This window comes from Solanum pennellii, chromosome 10 (assembly GCF_001406875.1).
Source record: "Solanum pennellii chromosome 10, SPENNV200".
Lineage (NCBI taxonomy): Eukaryota > Viridiplantae > Streptophyta > Magnoliopsida > Solanales > Solanaceae > Solanum > Solanum pennellii.
In genome coordinates this window covers 81,559,860-81,582,786 of record NC_028646.1, presented here as the reverse complement: position 1 = coordinate 81,582,786, position 22,927 = coordinate 81,559,860, and the positions used below count along the sequence as shown (strand labels likewise).

General features: G+C 34.1%; 3 protein-coding genes across 5 annotated transcripts in view; 1 reads left to right on the top strand and 2 right to left on the bottom strand.

The window, feature by feature from the left end:
• Window positions 1-500: 500 nt before the first annotated feature.
• Window positions 501-2,746, bottom strand: LOC107032149 (protein LURP-one-related 10-like). The gene is made up of 2 exons (XM_015233724.2): window positions 2,207-2,746; window positions 501-1,457 (listed from the first exon to the last, which is right to left on the bottom strand). Exons 1-2 carry the CDS (start codon window positions 2,474-2,476, stop codon window positions 1,083-1,085), a joined length of 645 nt encoding a protein of 214 aa, XP_015089210.1. The 5' UTR covers window positions 2,477-2,746; the 3' UTR covers window positions 501-1,082.
• A 1,210-nt stretch (window positions 2,747-3,956) lies between these two features.
• LOC107002600 (cactin) lies at window positions 3,957-8,523 on the bottom strand. 3 transcript variants are annotated; one of them, XM_015200677.2, is made up of 2 exons: window positions 5,466-8,523; window positions 3,957-4,445 (listed from the first exon to the last, which is right to left on the bottom strand). In XM_015200677.2, the coding sequence occupies exon 1, from the start codon at window positions 8,441-8,443 to the stop codon at window positions 6,401-6,403; it is 2,043 nt and encodes a 680-aa protein (XP_015056163.1). In that variant the 5' UTR covers window positions 8,444-8,523; the 3' UTR covers window positions 3,957-4,445; window positions 5,466-6,400. The 3 variants fall into 3 exon arrangements, with proteins under 3 accessions (XP_015056163.1, XP_027768222.1, XP_027768223.1); XM_027912421.1 differs by having other exon boundaries at window positions 3,957-5,608; window positions 6,187-8,523; XM_027912422.1 differs by having other exon boundaries at window positions 6,187-8,523.
• Window positions 8,524-12,114: 3,591 nt separating this feature from the next.
• The window catches only part of LOC107032156, a 15,497-nt gene continuing 4,684 nt past the window's right edge, over window positions 12,115-22,927 (top strand). Inside the window, exons 1-17 of the mRNA XM_015233735.2 lie at window positions 12,115-12,562; window positions 13,581-13,652; window positions 13,941-13,984; window positions 14,074-14,185; window positions 14,306-14,377; window positions 14,794-14,856; window positions 15,439-15,516; window positions 15,602-15,694; window positions 15,873-15,992; window positions 17,209-17,295; window positions 18,085-18,294; window positions 18,374-18,421; window positions 18,989-19,237; window positions 20,484-20,590; window positions 21,572-21,816; window positions 22,085-22,153; window positions 22,248-22,312. Coding sequence (XP_015089221.1) covers window positions 12,239-12,562; window positions 13,581-13,652; window positions 13,941-13,984; window positions 14,074-14,185; window positions 14,306-14,377; window positions 14,794-14,856; window positions 15,439-15,516; window positions 15,602-15,694; window positions 15,873-15,992; window positions 17,209-17,295; window positions 18,085-18,294; window positions 18,374-18,421; window positions 18,989-19,237; window positions 20,484-20,590; window positions 21,572-21,816; window positions 22,085-22,153; window positions 22,248-22,312 — 2,058 coding nt within the window. The 5' untranslated portion in view covers window positions 12,115-12,238. The remainder of the gene's footprint in view (window positions 12,563-13,580; window positions 13,653-13,940; window positions 13,985-14,073; window positions 14,186-14,305; window positions 14,378-14,793; window positions 14,857-15,438; window positions 15,517-15,601; window positions 15,695-15,872; window positions 15,993-17,208; window positions 17,296-18,084; window positions 18,295-18,373; window positions 18,422-18,988; window positions 19,238-20,483; window positions 20,591-21,571; window positions 21,817-22,084; window positions 22,154-22,247; window positions 22,313-22,927) is intronic.

Below are 22,927 nucleotides of genomic sequence, written 5' to 3'. Positions count from 1 at the left end.
GTAGTAGTTGTTATTCCAAAAATATTTATGGGAAAAATATACTTAGAAATAATTTTTAAAAGCATGGCTAAATATTTAATTATTGTTCAAAAGTGTTTTGAATTTTTTATTATTATTATTAGTATTATAGATACAAACTATTTTTCACAAAAAGTTTTTCTTTTAAGAAAAAATAATTTATTAGAATAAATTGATTATAAAAGTTTGATCAAACGAACGTTTTGTATATTGGATAAGTAAATAATTTTGGATAAATATGTATTATCTCTTATATTTGATTGCTAACTTTGAAACAAATTATATCACAATTAGTAATTAATATTAGAATAAGTTATCTCTATCAAGAAATATTAGTGTTAAAATTAATTCTAAGATATAATAATTTACATTGTTAGATTTAACAATGAAGTTGTAATTTAGAACAAAATAAAATGAAAGTATATTACATAATGTATAACTCTGAGAAAAATAACTTTCATTACATAATGAAATGCAAAAAGAAAATAAAATACAAATTTATAATTATCTGTCTGAAAGCTTCCAAACAATACAGCATTACACACATTGTGCAGGTGCATTTGTATCGGATTCTCGTATTATTAACATTTTTGAAAAGTCTGACCAGTATAGCTTATACAGTTATACTATATAGGCGTATATTTCAATTAAACACTCCCAAGTAAAGCTAAAACGCGAAACTCAAACAAGATATACATCATTTACTAGCAAGACTCGTGATTACAATCTTGATCTTTCACCTGATGAATCCTCTTCCAGAATCACAAGCAGAGCAACAACAATGGCGTAATCCACGTTCGTTTACACAGTGAAACCAAAATCACTGAGGCATGAACAAAATGCAGTTGAAACAGAGGAAGAAAAGGAACATTAGTACAGCTACCAAAATGAACTTGTATACTATAACAGTGTTCATAGCCCAAACTTGCAAACAAACCAACATTACACACTTATACAACATTAGCCAAATCTGGCGATCAACAAGACTCAAAATTATAGGCCATAAACGCGGGGTTCAAAACAAAATATACATCAAGCTACTGGCAATGCTCGCGATAACAATCTTAATCTGAACCTGATCGATCCTCATTAATCTCCTCAAGAATCACAACGAGAGCAACAATGAACGCGTAATCCACGTTTGGGTACACAGTGACACCAAAATTGTCTTTACCAAGTAGTATACTTTGAGCAGTGTGTTTCCTGTGCATTTGAGCAACTATAGACGACGAATTTCCAGCATATATAACACATGATCTTTCAAGCCAACTGCCTTCAATTCTGAAATCACAAACGTCTTCTGATGTGTTGTGCGCTAAGAATACATCCAATTTGGTTTTGAATTGAAGAAGTGAAGATTTTTTTACACTGAAAAGGAAATCTTTTGAGTCTGTGCTTTCTCCTCTGTATACTTGCCATCTTCTATGAGCACTCAACATCTGAAAATGCAAATTTCTAAATGTTACTATTAAAAAGATATAAACACTACTAGAAAATTACAAATTTTTCAAGTAAAATTTGAATTTTTTGGTTTACTTTGCTTTTGATTTGTTGATCTTGTGAAAATGTTAGTAGTTTAAGAGCTAATTATTTAGATATGTGTCAGTTTGTAATATTACGAATCTTATCAGTTTTGATGCAATATCACTTCAAGTGAATTTTCATGTATCTGAGATACATATACAAGTGAATTTGAATGTATCTGAGATACATATTCAAGTGAATTTGCATGTATCTGAGATATATATTCAAATTTCACTTCTTCTGCCTCCCATTCGCTAGCCACTATTCTAGATACATGTGAATCAAATAAAATATAATAGATCCATGTATTTAATATATATCTAGTGTGATTCGCATGTCTGATATACATTAGACAGATCTTGTTTACCTCTGTCCCTATTTCAACGTATTTATCTAGCTATCTAATATCAAAAAAACATGTATCTAGATATATCTAATTTAAAATTTATATAATATAACTATGATTATATTTCAAATTAAAGAGAGAATTAATAAATACCACAAAAATGTTTGTATGATTATATTTACTACAAAGTTCAAAAATAGCCTTTTTACCTTATTTTTTTCCTCAAACTTTGTATCAAATAAAAACAAAACAAAACATTTTTTTACTGTGTTTCATTCAGTAAAATACTGTAATTACTTATGAGAGTAATTAATTTACCTTTTGTTGAAAAGTGACGAGAGAGTTTCCGGCAGCATCAAGCAAAACCCGGCGATCACGGAGGCTGAAGAACTTGCCTTTAACCTTAAAAACAATGTTTCCATTGACATCGGTAACTCCGAAGGCACCTTCAGACCAAGTCATAAGTTTCCTTACAACGTTTAAATCAACGGGATACGGTGCACAGAACTGTGGATTTATAATTGCTACCGGATTTGGTACCGGCATAGGCGCCGGAGTTTGAGGAGGATAATTACTTGTTCCTGCCATACTTGATTGAACTAAGAATTAGAGATGATTTTTGAGAGATTTAGAGAAGAAGAGAGAATTTATTTTTAGTTTTGTGAGTATTGAGATTTGGGGATTGATGTGTTTTTATAATGGAAAGTTTTATTGATTAATGAAGAAGATGAAGAAAGGAAAGTGGGAAGATGGTGAGGGAACTGATTTTAAATAATACTAATATTAAGTTGGTCAAATGAAAATCACCATTGTTAGAATTACGAGATATTAATAATAATATAAAAAAATTTAAATAATAATATATCGGAATTAGTACCTTGTATTATACAACTTAATATTTTTTATATCTCATTTTATGTTACACAATTTAAAGTTAATCATATATTTGGATATGAAATTATCAAGGTCAGAAACCTATTTAAAAAGTGACTAGTTCAAAATTTTAAAAGATAAATTTATTTGATTTTTGAAATTCGAAATATAACACATCAATTGAGACAGTGGAAATATATGTGCTAAGTTACGAATTTTTTAAATTACCAACTAAACTTCGTATTAATTATACGTTTAAAATTTAATTTTTATCTATTTATCAAATATTATATAAATTAATATATAAATAACTTATATTTAATAGACTAAGTTATACTTCTAAGTTTTTGGGAATCGTTCTACGTCGGCGATGTCAACGCGTAGGAAGATATTTGTGTATTGTGTCAATCTACCCTTAACGCGTGATGCATTCATTAAATAATATTCTTACACCATTTTATATGCTTGAAAATTATAGATAAGATTTACTTTTCCTTTAGTCAAGGTCATACTTTCTCTATTTATTTGTCTTTTTAATTCATTTTTCAAAAAATATTTTTTTTTTAGTTTAATATTTTCATATGATATATATAAAATTACAAAATTAAATAATATTTTAATCAAAGACTAAAAGGTTCAAAAATCTTATTATTAAATTTCTTAAATTTTATGCGGAAACTCAAATAAATAAATTGAAACAGAGTAAGTAATCTAAATTAAAAAGAAAAAAATCAGAGAGACCTTCTTAATCTCAATTGTAACATAATGCGAGGCCCAATATTAATTATGACTCGAATATCATAATAAGAAAATGAATTTTGAATCTAAATCTATTCGGAAAGACATATAGAAGTGACTTTCTCATCTCTAAGCAGCCAGTGGGAACTGAGCATAACTTGTAACAATCTCAAATTGTAACCTATATTTCCTTATTATATAAGAGGCCCACATTGATAATTCCATTCTGTTTCAGTTCTTCCTTGCCACAAACTTTTTATTTTATGTTTGACTCTTTCAAATAAATAAATATAGTGAGATTGGGACAATAACATCTTAGAATATGACACATTAGAAATTAGCATATTCTATGGCAACTAATATAATAGCCCATTAATTATTAACCACAAAAGAGAAAGTAGTGATTTCTATAATTTCTTCCATATAACATAAAACATTCCAACACGAAAGAAGAAAATAACAACCAAAATGGACCCTTTGACAAGAAAATCATGATCACAATTACAAGATAATTTATTTATAAGGTAAGGCTTATGAACAAAAGACCCTCTGTGATTGGCCCTTCTCCGGATCCGCCTATAATGGGCATGATCTTAGTGCAATAATATGATTATTTATAACCAACACGGTATATAAACCATGCAAAGACTTTAGCGACTCAGAATGTAATGATATTATTGCCACTTAGCACTAGACTTATTTCAGCATGGTAATTCATATGTCTAGCTCAATTATATTTACGGCTCATAATCTCAGGTAAAACCCTCGATAATTCTACGTCTAGTGCTTTTCCACAAACTATTCCCTGTAGAAGGAACATTGAGATGAGTTTTCAGCAAGATGGAGAAGAAGCAAGGGACATACATTACAAACTCATCTGTGTTTTCGCCTAATGGAGTTGTAAACAATCAGTTCGTTCTTCATGTGCTTCAGTAAGCTTGATCTTCTGCACAATGACAGACAGGTTATATATCAAGTTTAAACCACAAGTTCAGATATTACCTTCGGTACACGCTAAAATAAGTTCTTTCTTGAATTTCATGCTCAATCAAATCTTGTCGAATATATAGAATGAGATAGCTGGAGGCAGTATAGATCAGAGAATGGCGATGGAAGATGTGATGTCTTACCTAAAAGAAAAGATAAGCATAGGAGTAATCGAGTGGTCTAAATTACAGACACACCTTTGAAAATTAAAGCCATTGTTGAAATTAGTTCTGTGGATGGAAATACAAAATAGCAACACTATAAACAGCATAACCTCAACTAATTGGTGGAAGCCAGTAGGCTAATCATTTTATTCAAGCAAATATAGAGCAAGAATGGATGGTTTAGGCATATATAGTGAGAGAAAAAAAGAGAGTATATTATTGCTCAAAGTTGGGTTTCAAATTGTCCTTGTTTTCCCTATTTCAAAATTAATAAAAATGTGAACTTTTAGAGACTACACACTTGTGTAACTTAAATGACAGTACAACACTAAGCTCTCTGACTCTGGGCTTCCCAAGCTAATTGACCAGAATCATAGCCATATTTTGAGCACAACAAGAGGCAAATAGCAATCCTGGTTATCTAGATCCCTAATGGTGTAGCACAACGATAGAAAAGGTGGATACCGATAAATTGGGCATGGTGATCATAGAATATAAATCTTGCGCAGAAACAAATTAGGCTATCTGAACTGGGGAATCAAAGGGTGGTCGTCCTAAGAGTTTTTTTCAAGGGTAGAGGAAGGGCAACTGGTGGATCTCATTGATAAATAAATTGAAGACATGCACTTCTACTGAGAAGAAGACATACGTTAGATCATGAAGGGTGTTCTCGATGTTGAGGGGAATCAAATCATAGCTTTCTTAAGCCACAAATAGAATGGAACAACAAAATCAACTTCACAGAAAGGGCAAGACCAAGTCCAACCATACTTTCTGTAAAACATAGCAAATTCAACTTCATAAAGAAAATCAACCTGTCAGAATTTCATCCCAGCCCTCAAGAGCAAGCATGAGCTGAAAAGCACTACACATAGAATTAAGCCGAGGGAACCTCAAATTTCACAAGTCCTCCCAATACAAGCAAATGAAAATAATTGAAACTTACGATCCCCAAAACCTATAATCATAGCAAGCAGGAAAGAAACTACTGTTATCAATTCAGGAAGAAAATTAAAATTATAGTTAGCCAACACCACTCATCCATTTGGTCAGAGAAGACATGGGAAAGAACTAACAAAAGAATTAGGACATGGGTAAATAACACATTACGAAAAACACTGTTTCACAATCAAAAGGCGGTGAGTTAGAGGGAGCAGCCTAGAACGATTAACCACTAAACAAAGATTTTCACTCCAGTTCAACTTAAAAGCTAAACTTGAATACTACATACATATCAGTTAGTCATAACATCAAAAACTGTACCAATGTTACCAAGAGTTCTCAATGGCTTCTGGAATAATTGCTAATCATAAGAAAAGTTCAGCATATTTTGGAGGCATGATGTGGTTTACTCAGGAAAGGTCAAAGGATACAAGATATGTTGGGGTTCACTAAAAGGAGCCCTCCAATCAGGTACCTGTGTTCCTCTTAGTACTAAGAAGATAAAAATCATTCAGTGCTAGCCTCTACAACATAAGCTAATTGGTAGAATTGGATCTTGGACAAACTGATACAAGGAACACTAAAAAGACTAACCTTTAAAGGTTGTCAGCCAACAGTTGACTTCATTTCAGCAATTAGCATAGCTAATCAGAAAAACTCCAGATTTGTATCACAACTAATAGCAAGTTGACAAAATTCTTCATTCATGAATGAACATCTCATACAAGCTGGCCTAACAAATACATAAACGAGAAATGGATAGCAAAGCACTGAACTTTGGAACAAGCGGTGTGCTTCTGGAAACCCATCAACGACGGTATCTGTGACGCTTGAAGTTAAAGTACAAATGCAGAATTCCTCGGTCGAATATGCACTTGAATCCCTTTTTATGGGAGTACTCCCATTCTCTGTTAACAATTCGGAAAGCTATGTCCTCATAAGGAGGGCCAGCATGGAATTTTATGATGCAAGTATCAGCACTATCTCCATCTTTCTCTATGACATAAGTTGGAGCTCTTGCTTTGTCAACAAGATCAGGATAGAAGATATTGAATTTGTATCCCTGCACAATCTTTGGAGGTGGGTTGTCATGATCATAATGAGTTTGATTATACTTGTTCCATTCATAACCAGTATGAACACGGTTGAAATACTTAGGCTTCCTTGGCCTATACTTGTCATGCCACCAGTACACCTGTGAATCAAGATTAATTTCATCATTTGAGCCAAATACTACATCCCCTTCCTCCATTGCTCCCATAGTTTTAGAAGCCTTCTTCTCAAAGTTGTCTTCTGCAGGAGTCGGTGGCAAAATCTTGTCTTGGGCACGTCTCTCTTCCAAAACAGCCATACGTTTCCTCTCGAGTATCGCCCTGTCCTCTTCAGGATCAACTGCTTCTTCTATATCATCCCCGTGCATTAAGACAGGCGAATAAGAACCAGCCTCTTCATCGTATTCTTCTTCTTCTTCCTCCTCCTCCACCTCCTCTTTCTCCTTAACTACCTCACTCAAGATTGGTTCTGGAGAAATGGCTCGAACATCATTTTGCTCATGATCCGTGTCTTCCTCATCAGTCCTCAATGTCTCTTCCACCTCTACATCACGGCTCTCCAACGGTTTCTCAAGATGCTCAAGATGTTCGCGCAGCATTTTCGCGTGGATTTCCCTTAAACAAGCCTTAGCCTTGTAAATCTGAAGCCGTTTAAGAACAGCTTCCCAATATTCTACTACTTTAGCAGTACCAGATCGCATTTGTGATTCAATTTGTGACTGCAATGCTTCTAATTCACCATAACCTTTACCTTGTAACAAAGACTTCACATCTGTTTCAATGCTGGAATGCAAACCCCTCTCTTCTGCCAGCAATTCATGTGGTAACTCCTCTCCGCGTACTCGTGCTTTGTCCATTGCTTCCCTTCTCCTAGCTTCAGCCAATTCCCAGTCACAAACCACCAAAAGGGCTTCCCAGTACTGTATATGCAGTGGTGTTTCCCTATCCAAATCAATATGCAATTTTATATCCTCCTGAAGTTCTTCCATCTCTTTTATAGCCAAACCCTTGAACACCACATAGGGCTCGTCTATTTCCACATCGAAATCTCCAGAAGGTTCTAATTGCTTGATAAGAACATCAATAGGCTTAACACGACCTTGACGAAGACGAATTTCAGTTCGGACTTTGCTCTGATCGAAATGAAACTCTTCTTCCTTCTTCTCCCAATCCTGGAACTCAGCCCGGGCCCGTTCTCTAGCTAGCATCTGTAATTCTTCTTCTCGTTGAGCTTTTTCAATTGCTCTTTCTTCTCTCCTTTTCTTCACCTTTTCAATTTCAGCCATTCTTTCTTTCTGCCTTTGCTTCTCTGCCTTCATCGAGAAAGTATCGAGCGGTACACCTCGAGTAACATCTCGCTCAATTTTTTTCCGCCAGACAAAATTTTCGTTCAGATTCGAATCTCCAAATGGATTTGAATCGTTTGAATAACCAGAAACATTCTGCGTTTTCAACTTCTTCGCTACTTTCGCTGCCTTCTTCTGTGCTTTTTTAGCCATATACAAAGCAATTTCTTCTTCAGTAATTTTCTTCTTTTTCTTCTTTCGCTCGTCGTCACTACTCTCTTCGTCTGCATAATCATGATTTCTCGATCTGCTCCTATGACCTCGACTTTTGCTTCTGCTACTGCTTGAACGGCGGCGGCGGCTACTCGGCGGAGATGAGTCGGATTCGGATTCCGACTCGGTGTGAGAAATTGAATCGGAGTCTGATGCAATATCGTCGGAAGATCGGCGGAGGCGTCTGCCGGACTTTGACGCCGTCTTCCCTTTGCTACGACGGTTGCCGGAGGAACCCATTGCGGCGGCGGGATAAGCTAGATATCCAATAATCAGATTGAGATGAATTAAGGTTTTGGGGATTTTTGCTTTTCTTCTTTTTAAATATTTTTTATATATATAAAGCGGCATATTTGGTCAAGCGGCTAAAATATATTTATTTTGAATTTTATTTTTTTAAAAAATAATTGTTGACTAATTAATTTGAAGAATTATCAATGAAAAATTATTTTTCACTCATATTGGGTTGGAGATCTACAACAAGTAATTTGACTTCAAAGATTAGAAAGTGTATTAGCATATAATTTTATGCTAGGTTTAAAATTAAGTCAATAATAAATTAATTGTATCATTATATTAATTAATGATAATAAAAATTAATAAAAAAATAATTAGTCGTGCATGTTAAAAATAACTCATTCTTGAATAACCTAAGGAATCCTTTCTTCTTCCATTCACTTGCCCTAGCAAAGATTTTAATTTAATCGTTCTATATTTTCGATAGCATAGAACTTAAATTCATTGTTAGAAATAACAATTTTATCATAATCAATCATTAATTCTCTACGTATTTAATCATATTCAATATTCTTTCGTCCATTTCCGTAAGGGATTTAATTAACATTAATAATATTATTAGTTATCATTTAGGTATACAAAAGATTGTCATGATATAACATTAGTAGCATAACAATAGAGATCATGTACGAGGTGGAATATAATGAAGAATAGTAATGAAAAGATGAAGAGACTGCACTTAGTTGATATCTACATAAAATAAAATATTTATAACAATATCTTATATATTTTTTCTTTGGTATTAATTTGTTTTATGTCTTTAATATCAATTAAAGATATTTTTTTATGAAAAAAGTAAAAAGATATTTTAATTTATATAAAATCGAACAAAAATATTGATAATTAAATGTTTAACTATATTATCATCAATAATTTGACCTAAACTTTTTTTTTCTAAATAACTTCTATTTTTTAAACATCTTTTTCTCATATATTAGGTTTTTTTTATCATCAAATACTTATCTTACTAGGGTATTTTATTTATCATCATTATCTAAATAAAAATTAATAATAAAATTATTGAATAATATAGACATGAGACATATAATCAGTTAAAAATGTAAATAATTATTTTATTATGATTGATAAAATGAAATTAAGAAGGAGAAAATTACTTTCTATTGATTTATTTATTTATTAAAGTGATTTAAAAGAAAAAAAATAAAAACATTATTTTTTAAAATAATAATTTTATCGGAATAGGATGTGCTTAAAACCTAACAAGGATTGTTATGATATGTCCTTCATTTTTAATCATAGATTTCGAATATGATTTCCTTACATATAAAGTCGCTTATTCGATGTTAAATAATGAAAAATTTAAAAAAAAATATATCTTTATAAAGAAAATAAATAACATATTTATTAAAAGGGAAAAGGGTCAAATATGCCCCTAAACTATTTGAAAAGGTTTAGATATACCCTCCGTTTAAAGTTTGATCCATTTATACCCTCGCCGTCCAACTTTTGGTCTACATATGCCCTTTTGGGCGTTAGTTGGCCAAATCGGAATATCCAACTCATTTTACTTTTATTTAAATGCCAAATGGATTTTCCATGTCATTTTTATGTATTATCACTTGATATTTATATTCAAGGGAAAAGGGTCAAATATGACCCTAAACTATTCGAAAGGTCTAGATATACCCCCGTTTAAAGTTTGGTCCATTTATACCCTCGCGTCCAACTTTTGGTCTAAATATGCCCTTATGCGTGTTAGTTGGTCAACTCGAAATATCCAACTCATTTTCCTTTTCTTTAAATGCCAATTTGGGATTTCACATCATTTATATATATTATCACTTAACATTTATATTAAAAGAGAAAGGGGTCACTTATGTCCTAACTATCCGACCCAATTTTAAAACACATATACGACTGTCTTTTAAATGGTTCAATTATGCCCCTAATCCGACTCATATATGTGTGAATTATTTTGTTATTTACATCATCATCGCCTGCTGCAGCTTGCAGTTGTGTCTGTAACGTTGTTGCGGTGAATTCCTCTGCTCTAGCCCTTGCCTGCCAGGTTTGCGCCTCCAGCTCTGCGTTGCGTCAAAACGCTTTTCAAACCTCGACTTCCTTTTCCTTTAGTTGTCGTGCCATCGATTCCTCGGCGGTTCCAATCAGAGCACGATAGTGTTCGCCATTTAAATGGTTCAATTATGCCCTAATCCGACCCATATAGGGTATTTAAAAAAAAGGGTCGGGTTGTAAAGATTATTTAAAAGACGGGTCATATATGTGTTTTAAAATTAGGTCGGATAGTTAGGGGCATAAAAGACCCCTTTCTCTTTTAATATAAATGTCAAGTAATAATATATAAAAATGATGTGAAAAATCCATTTGGCATTTAAAAAAAAGTAAAATGAGTTGGATATTTCGAATTGACCAACTAACACCCATAAGGGCATATGTAGACCAAAAGTTTGGACGCGAGGGTATAAATTGACCAAACTTTAAACGGGGGTATATCTAGACCTTTCGAATAGTTTAGGGGCATGTTTGACCATTTTTCCTTGAATAAATGTCAAGTGATAATACATAAAAATGACGTGGAAAATCCATTTGGCATTTAAATATAAGTAAAATGAGTTGGATATTCCGAGTTGGCCAACTAACGCCCAAAAGGGCATATGTAGACCAAAAGTTGGACGGCGAGGATATAAATGGACCAAACTTTAAACGGAGGGTATATCTAAACCTTTTCAAATAGTTTAGGGGCATATTTGACCCTTCTCCCTTATTAAAATGAGGATATTTTTGACTCAAATTAAGTATCTTTAAACCAAATAAATTTTTTTTATGTTTAATAAGAAAGTAAAGAAAGGGTTATCGAGAAAGAATACTTTTTTGACTCATTAATACTTTTTTGACTCATTAAGTACTCATTCAGTTCAGTTTTACTTGTTAGATGTAAATTTAATTCTAAAATAAATTTTTATTTTAATTGCCATTTTTAACATATCAAGAAAAGATTAATAATTTTTTTATATTTTAATCTCATTATTAAATACTTATTTTCCAGATCTTTTTCTAAGATATCATTTGATAGAGTACAGTTAAGTAAAATACCTATATCAATAAATTATTTTTTTAATGAGTGTGTCAAATCAATTTAGAGGGTTCACCCCAACCTCCTTCGGCGAAAAATTATATTATTTATATATGATTAAAATAAATTTTAAATATATATAATAGATGTCGAACACTCCTTTTAATTATTTCATGCGTCTATTTTTTAAATTTTATACCTCTTTATTAAAATCGTGACTAAAAGTGAAACGGAGGAAGTAATAATCAAGCATCTTTGAACCAAATTAAGTGATAATTAAGCATCTTTAAACCAAATTATTAACTATAGAAATATACTGGTATCAAACTATTGATAACATTTTAAAAATAAATTATAATTGAAATATTTTTGCATCAAATTACTAGCGATAAAAGATATTTTTAAAATTAAACGCAATTAAATTTCGCATATCTCGAGAGCATTTTAAACAATGACACGTGTGACAACACTATACTATATTCGTGCAAAATGTTGCTCCTACCGGCCGGCCCAAATAAAGACGTAACATAATTCAGCTTTCTCTGTAATGTAACTGCCGTCCTGGCACCTTTTTTTTTTTTTTTTCATATTTAGTAAAAGTACTATATATATATACTCATTTCACACTCTCACTCTCACTCTCTACTACTACTAGAACCTTCGATTCCCCCAAATCTCTTTCAATGGCTTCTTCTATCTTAATCAATTCCATTTCTCGTTGTTCCAAGTACCTCCGCTGCAATAGAAATTACTGTTTCTCTGCCTCCGCAGCTTTAAAAGGAGCTATAAATTTTCCGGTGAAGTGTAGTAGTAGCAGTAATTTGAGCTGTGAAAGGAGTTGCAGATTTGGGATAGTTAGGGCTTCTTGTACCGAGGAGGTGGTGGATGATCATGAGATTGATGACGTGGAGAGGAAGGTTCTGAGAGTGGGAATCATTTGTGGTGGACCGTCTGCTGAGCGGGGAATTTCATTGAACTCTGCTCGATCTGTGCTCGATAACATACAGGTGAAAAAACCGATATTCGTTACGTTCTCTTACGTGCGGGCTTGATTCTTTTTTCATGATCACGTAAACTTTATAAGAACTACTACAAGTTTGCAATTTTTTTTATATTAATATGATAAAATAATACATTTTAATATGTTGGTTGAAGTTTATATAGTTGTAGTTTTGTGAAGGAATTATAGCAAGTAAAAGCGAATGGAGGAAATGTGTTGAAGTGTGTGATCAGCTCGTAAATAGTTAAGTTGTTAGAGAGGAGAAACATTTATTTATGTGTGCTCTGTGTGATGCCTCTTCATGTATTGTCTCTCTTTCTCTTGATTAAACAGATTCAAGTTCTTTTTCAAAAATTAGTAGTTGTGGGACTTCAAAAGGGGACCTCTGCATACTCGTGTTAGAATTGTATGACCACCTCGTCTAAAAGAACAGTTGTTTGATAGGGAACACACTATTATTTAGTTAATTTTATTTTCATCATGACCCTCATGCGTGGGCTTGGTTTTCTTTTTTGATGAAGTACATGAAAAATCTTTTTGATAAAGGGTGGCGGCGGGACTTAAGTTGATGACCTATGCTTTTTCTAATGCCATGTTGAATTGTGTGATCACATCATCTAAAAGCTTATATTCTTTGACAAAGTGATCATAATCTTTACTATATAGTTGAAAAGCACTGGTAGTTCTTGGTCTGTACTAGTAGGAAGAACCAAAATTTACAATGGCTCTCTATTCTGTAGAGAGCTTATATTTCCATCTATTTTGGCCTTTCCGTTTGCATATTTTGAACAAGTTTTGCACTTTGTTTCAGATGGATGATTTAGTTGATAAGTTGAGTGTTATTTGGTGCCGTAAGTTATGCCTTAGAAGATGTGATCTAGTACTTCATTTTCTTCTGTTGGTTGTTGCTAAGAAATGAGAGACTGTTGTGTTTTACTAATGCAATGATTCCGTGTGTATTATCTGTATTCTGGAAGAATATTCGTCTTTCAATCTGTGATTTACTCTTTCCAGTGCTTGAGCAGGGGGACGATTTGCATGTTAGCTGCTATTACATTGATAGCAACCTCCATGCCTTTGCCATATCCACTGCCCAGGTCTGTTGTCCAAACCTTGTCTAATTATGCACCATTTAATCCGAGAACTAGCTCATAACCCGTAAGCTTAAATTTGGGTTTAAACCTCAGAGGATATTAATTTCTGCTTTCTCATTCTGCAACGTGAATCTTGGCCATTGGCTAGGCACAATATGCATTTTGGAATACCAGTTCTCAGACTAAATTTCAATTCACTTATTGATGGTTTATCAGCTTCTTCTAGGCACTAGGCGTCTTCTTTGTCTTTTTTGGTTTTGGCTCTTTATTCTTGTTAAATTGTACTTACAGGTATACTCAAATACTCCTGCTGACTTTGATTTCAAACTTGAGAGGTTAGTTTTCACAGCTTAACATCTGGGATTATAGGGTAAATTCTTCCCTGCTTGTTGAAGTTGAAAATTTTCTCATATTGTGTTTGCAGCCTTGCCCAAGGCTTCCGGTCATTATCTGACTTCACAGAACACCTTGCTTCTTCGGTGGACATAGTTTTTCCTGTTATACATGGTCGTTTTGGTGAAGATGGTGGCATTCAGGTTTTTTTTTTGTACCAAAAAACTTAAGAAATTTCACTCATACTAATTGTCTTCTGTGTTTGAAAGCTCTGAACGACTTCCTTTTCTTCTGTTTGACATGTGTCTTGATGCATTTTTCAGGAGCTATTGGAACGATCAAATATTCCATTTGTTGGAACAGGGTCCATTCAATGTCAAAAGGCATTTGATAAAGTAAAATACCTATTGCATCAACTTTATTTTTGTTTTCTGATCTAGTTGAGGAAACTAGAATATATGTATTGCCTAGACTAGACATGGTATTTGTTTGAAAAAAGAAACCTTTAATCTCGAAATTAACTTTTTATTTCATTTTAAAATTTTCGATTGTACTTTTCAACCCTAGTAATCCTTAATTTGAAACTGTAATTCTTTTCCGAAACCTTTGATCTTCATATTGATATTTCACTTGATTTTATATATATATATATATTAATTTATACTAAAATACATGGGCAGCAACTTGTTGACATAATACATTGATTATATCCGTTTTGTTGCTGCAACAGGCTGCTGTCTGTAATGCATTATGCCTCCAAACTGCTCTTTGATTAATAGATGATATTGGTTTTCTTCCGAATTCTTAACAGTATGATGCATCCCTGGAGCTTGACAGACAAGGTTTCGTGACTGTACCTAATTTTCTCATACAGGTGTGATTTGTGCTCCATAAATTTCTTTGATTTTGCTTTGTCTTTCTCTATTCATGTGCTTTCTTCTACTTGGAAGTTTCCATTTGCCAGGCATATGTTACTACTGTTAGTAATGGTCTTCCAGTTTATTTGTTTTTCTCTTCTTATTTCTGTTTTTCCGTCTTCGAACTTTGTTAAGTTTGACTTCCATATCATATTTCTTAGGAACAGGCTTGAGCTTGCTCACCTGAGCTAGCTGAGCTTGAATATTCACAGCTCAGCTTGATTCAACTTGTCTCCATCTCCCCTTGACAATCATTACATACTCTATCTTTATATTATGTTGAAGCTGGAAAAATGTTCCTTTTGCTTCTCTAATTATCCAAAAAAGAGAAGTACCTTTTGCTTCTCTATTCATCTATTCTTGGCTGGTTGCCGCTCTGTCTTGTTCCTGGGCTTTCCCTTGTTGGTTTTCTAGCCAATGTAACCTACCACAAAAGCTGCTTTCTTAAACTGTCATGCTGGAAATTAGATTTTCATTACACCCAAGGAGCAGAATTGTATGACTTTTCAAAATTAACTGTGGTTTGGTCCTGATCTTAGGGAAATGAAACGGATGAATCTGGACTGTCGAAGTGGTTTGAGCAAAATCTACTGGATATTAAGTCGGGAAAAGTGGTGGTAAGCATTCAATGGAACATTCATTTTGGTTTTCTGCAGCACTCTTGATCCATTATTTACATTTAGGACCCACACAATATTGCAGGTAAAGCCAACAAGGGCAGGATCAAGCATTGGAGTTAGTGTTGCCTATGGTGTCTCTGATTCTCTGACAAAAGCTAACAGAGTTATTTCTGAGGTAATAGTTTTCTTCTCCACGTCATTCTTCTTTAGTTTTACTTGTTGTAGTACACCTCTTGAATAGTGTTTGTTTCATAGTGTATATGATATTGGAAATTTAAGTCCTTTATATACCTTTTTGCAGTTTGTATTCAGGTATATATTCAATCAATAACCATTTTTCGTTACTTTGGCAGGGGATAGATGACAAAGTCCTTATTGAGATTTTCCTTGAAGGAGGCAGTGAGTTTACCGCAATTGTCCTTGATGTAGGTTCTGGTTTTAATTGCCAGCCTGTTGTATTATTGCCAACAGAGGTATATAGATACTTCGTTCTCTTTTGGTATTAAGTTTATTATGAGGTTTATAATTCTCAAAAATAACACTGAAAGCATAATGTGCCTTGGTTTGAACTGTACGAGTACAATGACTGTAGATTTTCATTGTGCTGGGGGTGCTAAAAATGCAGAGATATCAGATAAATAAATCCAAAAGTTAAGAATTTCTAACATTGCTTCCAGTTTAAAGTGCTATTATCTGTTGACAATGATATCTGAAATGCTATAAATTATGGCACCAGTTTAATCTATTATATAAGTATTGCATAGGAAGATACTTTTAAATGATTTCTATATATGTAAGTTTATCATGCCTTTTCACATAGTTCTTGATTACAGGCAGAAGTTGACACAAAATCTTTCATTTGTATGATCGAGAGCCAAATTTCAATCCAACAATTTTTTAAGGGTGACAATTATTATTAAGAAAAGTGACATTCTTCGGTTTCTCATTTTTTAAAAAAAATATAAAAAGTGGTACTCTTTGGTGGTCCATTGTTGAGCTTATATATTTGAATTCTGATACCGATCTTTTTGAGCTTTACAATTGTGCAAAGGGCATCGGCCCTCTTGGATCCAGCAGGAGTAGGAGTAGGAGTAGGTAATTTAGTATTGATCCGGTGAAGAAAAGAGAATTTCTAGTACTTATAGTGGTTCATCATGTATATGGTGCGGAACAGTTACTAGTGTCACATTTAGGCAGTGTTAGTGCAGAGTTACCGACATTCTGCTCCAGCTTGCTTTTGTGGGGCTATGCTAGTACTTGGAGGACTTGAACTTCATTAAGTTTTCTTGGAGCATCGAGGATGTTACTCCCTCCGTTTCAAAAAGAATGACCCTATTTACTTTTTAGTTTGTTTCAAAAAGAATGACCCCTTTCCTTTTTTGGCGACACTTTTAAAATGGCTGTTCGGCAATAAAATCTGCAAGGAGTGACAATGCTATTTACTGTCATCATGGTTGATGTTTTACTTCATGTCACGTCACACCAGTTATGGATCTCTTGTAAATGAGGATTCTGTAGGTCACTAGGAAGATCTTTATGTTTTATTATTGTTAATGAAAGAGTTGAAAGAGAACATTTTCTTTCTGCGTTTCACTTGCAAGATTTCCAATCAAATGGGCTCACTAGCTAAAGCGATGAATTTCTCAACTTTCTTAATGCTCTATATGTTTAATTTTCCACCATGTTCAGGTGGAGCTTCAATCACATGGCACTGTTGATGTTAGCGAGAAAGATGCAATATTTAACTACCGAAGGAAGTATCTCCCTACTCGACAGGTACTATAAATATTTCTGATTGGTGGAATGTGCACATAAAACTCTAGGGACATGTTTTTAATTTTTTTTTTCATTTGTAAGCATAATGATGACATCCTCGATGTGATAGATAATAGCTTGGCATTGAAGGCATAGTTAAGTAATTATGTTTCATATGGTGTTCATTCATTTAAATTACCATTGTTAAGGTTGTTTCTGCCCTATATAAACACAAATTTTACTAGATTCCTTTTTTGAGAATGGTAACATGTATATTGATGTATACTTGACTCCCCTCAAAACTGGGAGTCACCCTTTCTTACAAAAGTGAGCACATAAAGAGTTGTCCTATTCCTTTGTCATCTCACAAGGAATCTAAGACATCAAAAATAGAGACATGATCTAGTGTGATACCTATTGTCATAACCCATAGAAGTCCTCTCAGAGCAGTAAATATTTTCCATAGTTGTAAAGTCGCCTTACAGTGCCAAAAAAAAGAAAGATGAATTGTTGTCTCTGCCTTACATCCACACAGATAGCACCTAAAACACAATTGAAATCCTCTCTCAGAGAATCTCTCATGTGTTAGGATTACCCCTCTTGCCAGTAGCCAAGTGAAGAAGGCCATTTTTTGTGCTACTTTGACAAATATGGAATGATTGATGATACAGAGGTCCTATGCTTTTGTTTATTTTTGATGGCATTCTTTTCTGATTTAAGCCTCTATCTTGGTCCTAATTTCAAAGCTTAAACTGTACTTGTAAATTCTTCTTGCTTATATTAATCTTAACAGCCAGGCAAATATTGCAGGTTGCTTATCACACTCCACCTAGATTCTCTATGGATGTGATCTCAAAGATCCGTGAAGGAGCGTCATTACTATTTCAGCGACTTGGCTTGCGTGATTTTGCTAGAATTGATGGTTGGGTTTTGCCGCCTTCTACAAAAGCTTCCACTTCTGCAGGAAACAAATTTGGAAGGACTGATTCTGGCACAGTAATATTCACTGATATTAACTTGGTGAGATAGCTTACTGACCCTTCCTGTATTTTTTCATCAGTATTTTTGCTTGAACTGTATTGTACATTCTTCTCCCCAGATCAGTGGAATGGAGCAAACAAGTTTCTTATTTCAGCAAGCATCAAAGGTACTCCTATTGCTGGTTATTGGTTTATTGCAGAATAACACGATGTGAAATTCCGGTCTGCTTTGGTATACGCCCATCGATATGTAAATCTTGTGGTGTCATTTTATTTGTAGTTAAGAAAGTTACCATGCTGTAAGTGTCGGTGCAGAACCTATCCCAAAGAAGAAAGTCCATTTGGCATGAATTTCCCTCAACTCAAGAAGAAATCCCTTTGACAGAAATTGTGTATATCATAGTTTGAATAAAAAGAAACTAATTTGTAGCTGTTAGGCTTCATCTGGAACAAATCTCGACTATCTTACATATGGAAGTTCTGATTTGTCAACGATATCATATCCTTCCCTGCAATCAAACATTCAAACACTTGAAGAATCCTTAAAAAGAAAAGCAGGGAATGATAGCATTCCCTGTATAAGAAAATTGATGGATTTATGAAGTCAATTTGAGTAGCATGATATTTACCAGTAGAACAACTTCTAATGAAAGATATTTTACATGTTGTATTCTATAAAATAGCTAGTCACAGTCTTGTTGAATCTGATGACTTTGTGCATCTTTCCGTGTCAGGTTGGATTTTCACACTCAAATATTCTCCGGACCATCATCCAACATGCTTGCTTGCGGTTTCCAGATCTTTTATCACATAATATCATATCATGTCCATCGAGAAAGAGATCAAAATCTTCGCCAGTGACAGAAGATTTTATTAAACAACATAAGAAAGTGTACGTCATCTTTGGTGGTGACACCTCTGAACGCCAAGTATCTCTTATGAGCGGAACCAATGTTTGGCTGAATCTAAGAGCATCTGATGATGTAAGTTTTCGTGTCTACCAGAGTAATGAATCTTATATTCTGAACATAAGTACTGTGACTCAGGGACAGATTCCTTTTTCTTTTTGATTTTTGTTTTGGTTATCCATATAAACAACCATTGTCTATTGGAATGAAATGGGTTTGAATAGTGTGGATGGATGTAAAGTATTCATATAGTCAACCCCAACTGGTTAGGGATTGAGGCATAGTTAGTAAATAATTTAGTCTGGTAATCTTTTCTTCCACCCCACTCTCCCCTCTGTTGAAGGGAAATGTGGGGTGTCCCACTTTTCTCTCTGGTGACTTAAGTCTCCAACCATTATGAAGGGTTTCAACTAGAGCAGCCCTCACATGTTGCCTCAGAGACCGATTCTTCAGTTTGTCTAGTATTATTGATTGCTGAAAGGCTAATCTTATGGTGGCAAATGAAACTACCAGAAGCTTTGGAAATTATCTTATTTTAAGTGATGAATTAGGAGTTGATTATTTCAATTAGTCCTCATTCACGGCTTCCTTATTAAATTTAGGTCAACCCTCTTGCTCCAGTGCTGCTGAAATTCCAAGCATTCCCATCTTGATTTAATTTTTTGAATTGGGGGAAACTAAGTGCTAGAAGTTTACATTCAAAATCATGCCCTGGTGTCTTATGTATTACAGAGCTCAAAACCTTCTTTATATTGAATGGTTTGGTGTTCTGATAAACCCTGCCGTTTTCTAGCAGTGTTCAATCAATTACATATTAAAATATTTGATTTTGGTCTGAGCCCTGAGGTTATTGACAAAGAAGATGTGTCTAAGACACTTCATTTATTTTTATCCAAGTCTTTTTTTTTTTGGGTTCACAGCTTGTGTTTCACACAGGCACGGGAAATGACATGTTTGTTATTAGTTCAGCAATATGTTTCTGCAGATAGTGACATAAGTTTGACTATAAAATTCTGTTAATGTTTCACCTGTCTATGCTGGAACTTTAATCTGTTCCTTCCAGAGGAAATCCATATGTAAAATTGGTTGCCAGCATTTCTTACATGGTATTATATCAATGACCAGATGTGTCAAATTAGAAGGAAATGATGGAAAAGATCTCTTGCCTTCTGTGATAGTACGAGAGTACAACCGCCTTGGTTTCTTGTTCGACAAATGTTATCTTCTCTTACTTCTTTAGCAGTTTATTTTGTAATATTTGTTCAGACGTACCCAAATTTATCCTGCTCGTGTTATGATGTTGGAATCTTACTGTCTGCAGCTTGAGGTGACACCGTGCTTGCTTGCCCCTGCAATGAGCTATATTGATGTTTCAGACTCTGCTACGCAGAAAGTAGATGAGAAGTTAAAGACAGTATGGACATTGCCGTAAGTACATTGCAACTGCAGTAGACTACAAGTATTGTGTATCTTATGTCCTACTTTACTCATTCTTTTCACTTTTCTTGTCGCAACTGCCAGATAAACTTCTCTGTATTAGAATCCAACTAAGTTCATTCTATGACAATTTAATAGTCCTGTACAAATTTCAACGCACTTCTACAGTTCTTAAACACTCTTCTTTTTGTACATTTATCTTCTAAAATAGAGCCTCATATTTTCATTTGTAAGAGTTTTCGATAGGTGAATGCGATTCATCGCTTTGAAAGAAGAAAACCTGTGTCCATCCAAAACCTGTTCTATCCTCTCATTCCAAATTATCCACATCACTGCTTGAGGAATGTCCACATTACTGTTGCTTGAGGAATGATTCTTGAAGACCCTGTCACTGTTTTTCCTTCTAGCTTGACGCCATTTCATCAGTTTCTTGGAATTTACCCAGCTAAATCCTTCTTATGTTAGCATTACGTACTAAAGTCCTGCTACTTGCAAAGCAACAGGTCATCCACTTCTGTTGCTGCATATTTACACATGAAACACTACCTTTATGCAAATGCTTCTCATTCTTACATTTCTGCCATAATAATTACTCTCTTGCTGCAGCCAACCAAAATCAGTAAATTATGGTACTACTTTGGGCTTTTACGGCACCCAGATAGCCCACCTGAAATTCCTTCCTCTTTTCAGAAATGTATCATAATGGACTTGATGGGAATTTCCATTATACATATCTTCTTTAGATGCTTCTTCCTGTGTACACCGTTGAATCTTGTTAGATTTAGTCCATGAGCTACAAACGAGGGGATAAACATGATTAGACATAAAAGTATTGCTTCATGTTGTGATTTCTGAATCTCGTTGGAGCATAACCTGGAGGAAAATATTTGAGATAGTTTGATGTAAGGTTGTGATCCTCCTAGTTTTGAATATTATCTTACTGCATGTCAAACCCTTTTCCTTGGCGTACAGCTATTCCCTTTTGCTGAGACATACTACAGAAGAAGTCCTTGATGCGTGTCTAGAAGCAATTGAACCCAATCGAGCAGCTTTGACATCTCACTTGCGGAACCAGGTCATGGATGATCTCACAAGAGGTCTGAGAAATCACAGATGGTTCAACGGGTTTGATATATCAGATGAATTACCAAAGAAATTTTCCCTAGAGCAGTGGGTCAAGCTAGCTAAGGAATCTCAGGCGACTGTTTTCATTGCAGGTCAGTAGATGTATACATGCTTATAACTTTTCGTCAACTGTTAAAACCGTGTTAATATGTGCCTTCCTTTACATATTTATTTTTGCTTCAGTAATATGCTATGAAGTAAGTAGATAAAATAAAGTGGCATGTGAATTCAGCTATGTGTTCATCCTCATGAGAAAAGAATAGCTTATTTCCATTCTATAACACTATCAACTTTTGTTAGATGTTATCATTTAATTTCTGAAAGTAATGATGACAATTATGTTACTATGGCCATTGATAGTGCATGGAGGCATTGGAGAAGATGGCACACTTCAATCTTTACTAGAGACAGAAGGGGTTCCCTATACAGGTCTGTATTGAATGGTATTTTTGAAAGAAAGGAGTACAAGCCAACTAATAATCACTAAACTGTAGTTGCTTTCTTGCCCTTCTTATAATGGAAGGTCCTGGTGCCATGGCTTCAAAAACATGTATGGACAAAGTTGCAACCTCTCTTGCTCTACAACATGTGAGTTGATATCCTTTGTTTCTTCACCCCTCGCATTATTCCGAGTATGAATGGAATCAAACATCAGTCAGTCTATTGTGATTAAACGAGTTCAGTTAATGTTGCATTATTAGCTGCAACACAAGCATGTCATTGCCACAGTCTGAGATATATTTAAGCACAGTATACTTATGCATAGGCACATTAATAGAACTTCCTCCCTTTTTATAACCTGCACAGGTATTTCAATTAAGCTATTGTTTCTAAAGATTGACATTGCTGTTCATACAAAAGTTTGTTTTGATGATGACGTACTAAAAGCAATTGAACTTACATGACGGAACTTTTGCCTCAACCATGTTTTGATTAGTTTAGTAAGATTCAGAGATAGGTGCTTAGATAACGGCAAATAAAAGCTGGACTATGATGATTTTTGTTTAATTCATGGATCAGTTGACCTGATTTGCTACTCATTCCATGTCCTGTATTTTAGTGAAAGAATGACCTTCTATAGTTTGAGATATGCACAATTGAACAATTGCGAAGTAGTAAATGAATGCCAGTTTACCACTATTAGATCCCAACTGCAACATACATAAAAAGGTTACCTACATTCGTGAAGGTATAGTTATATGG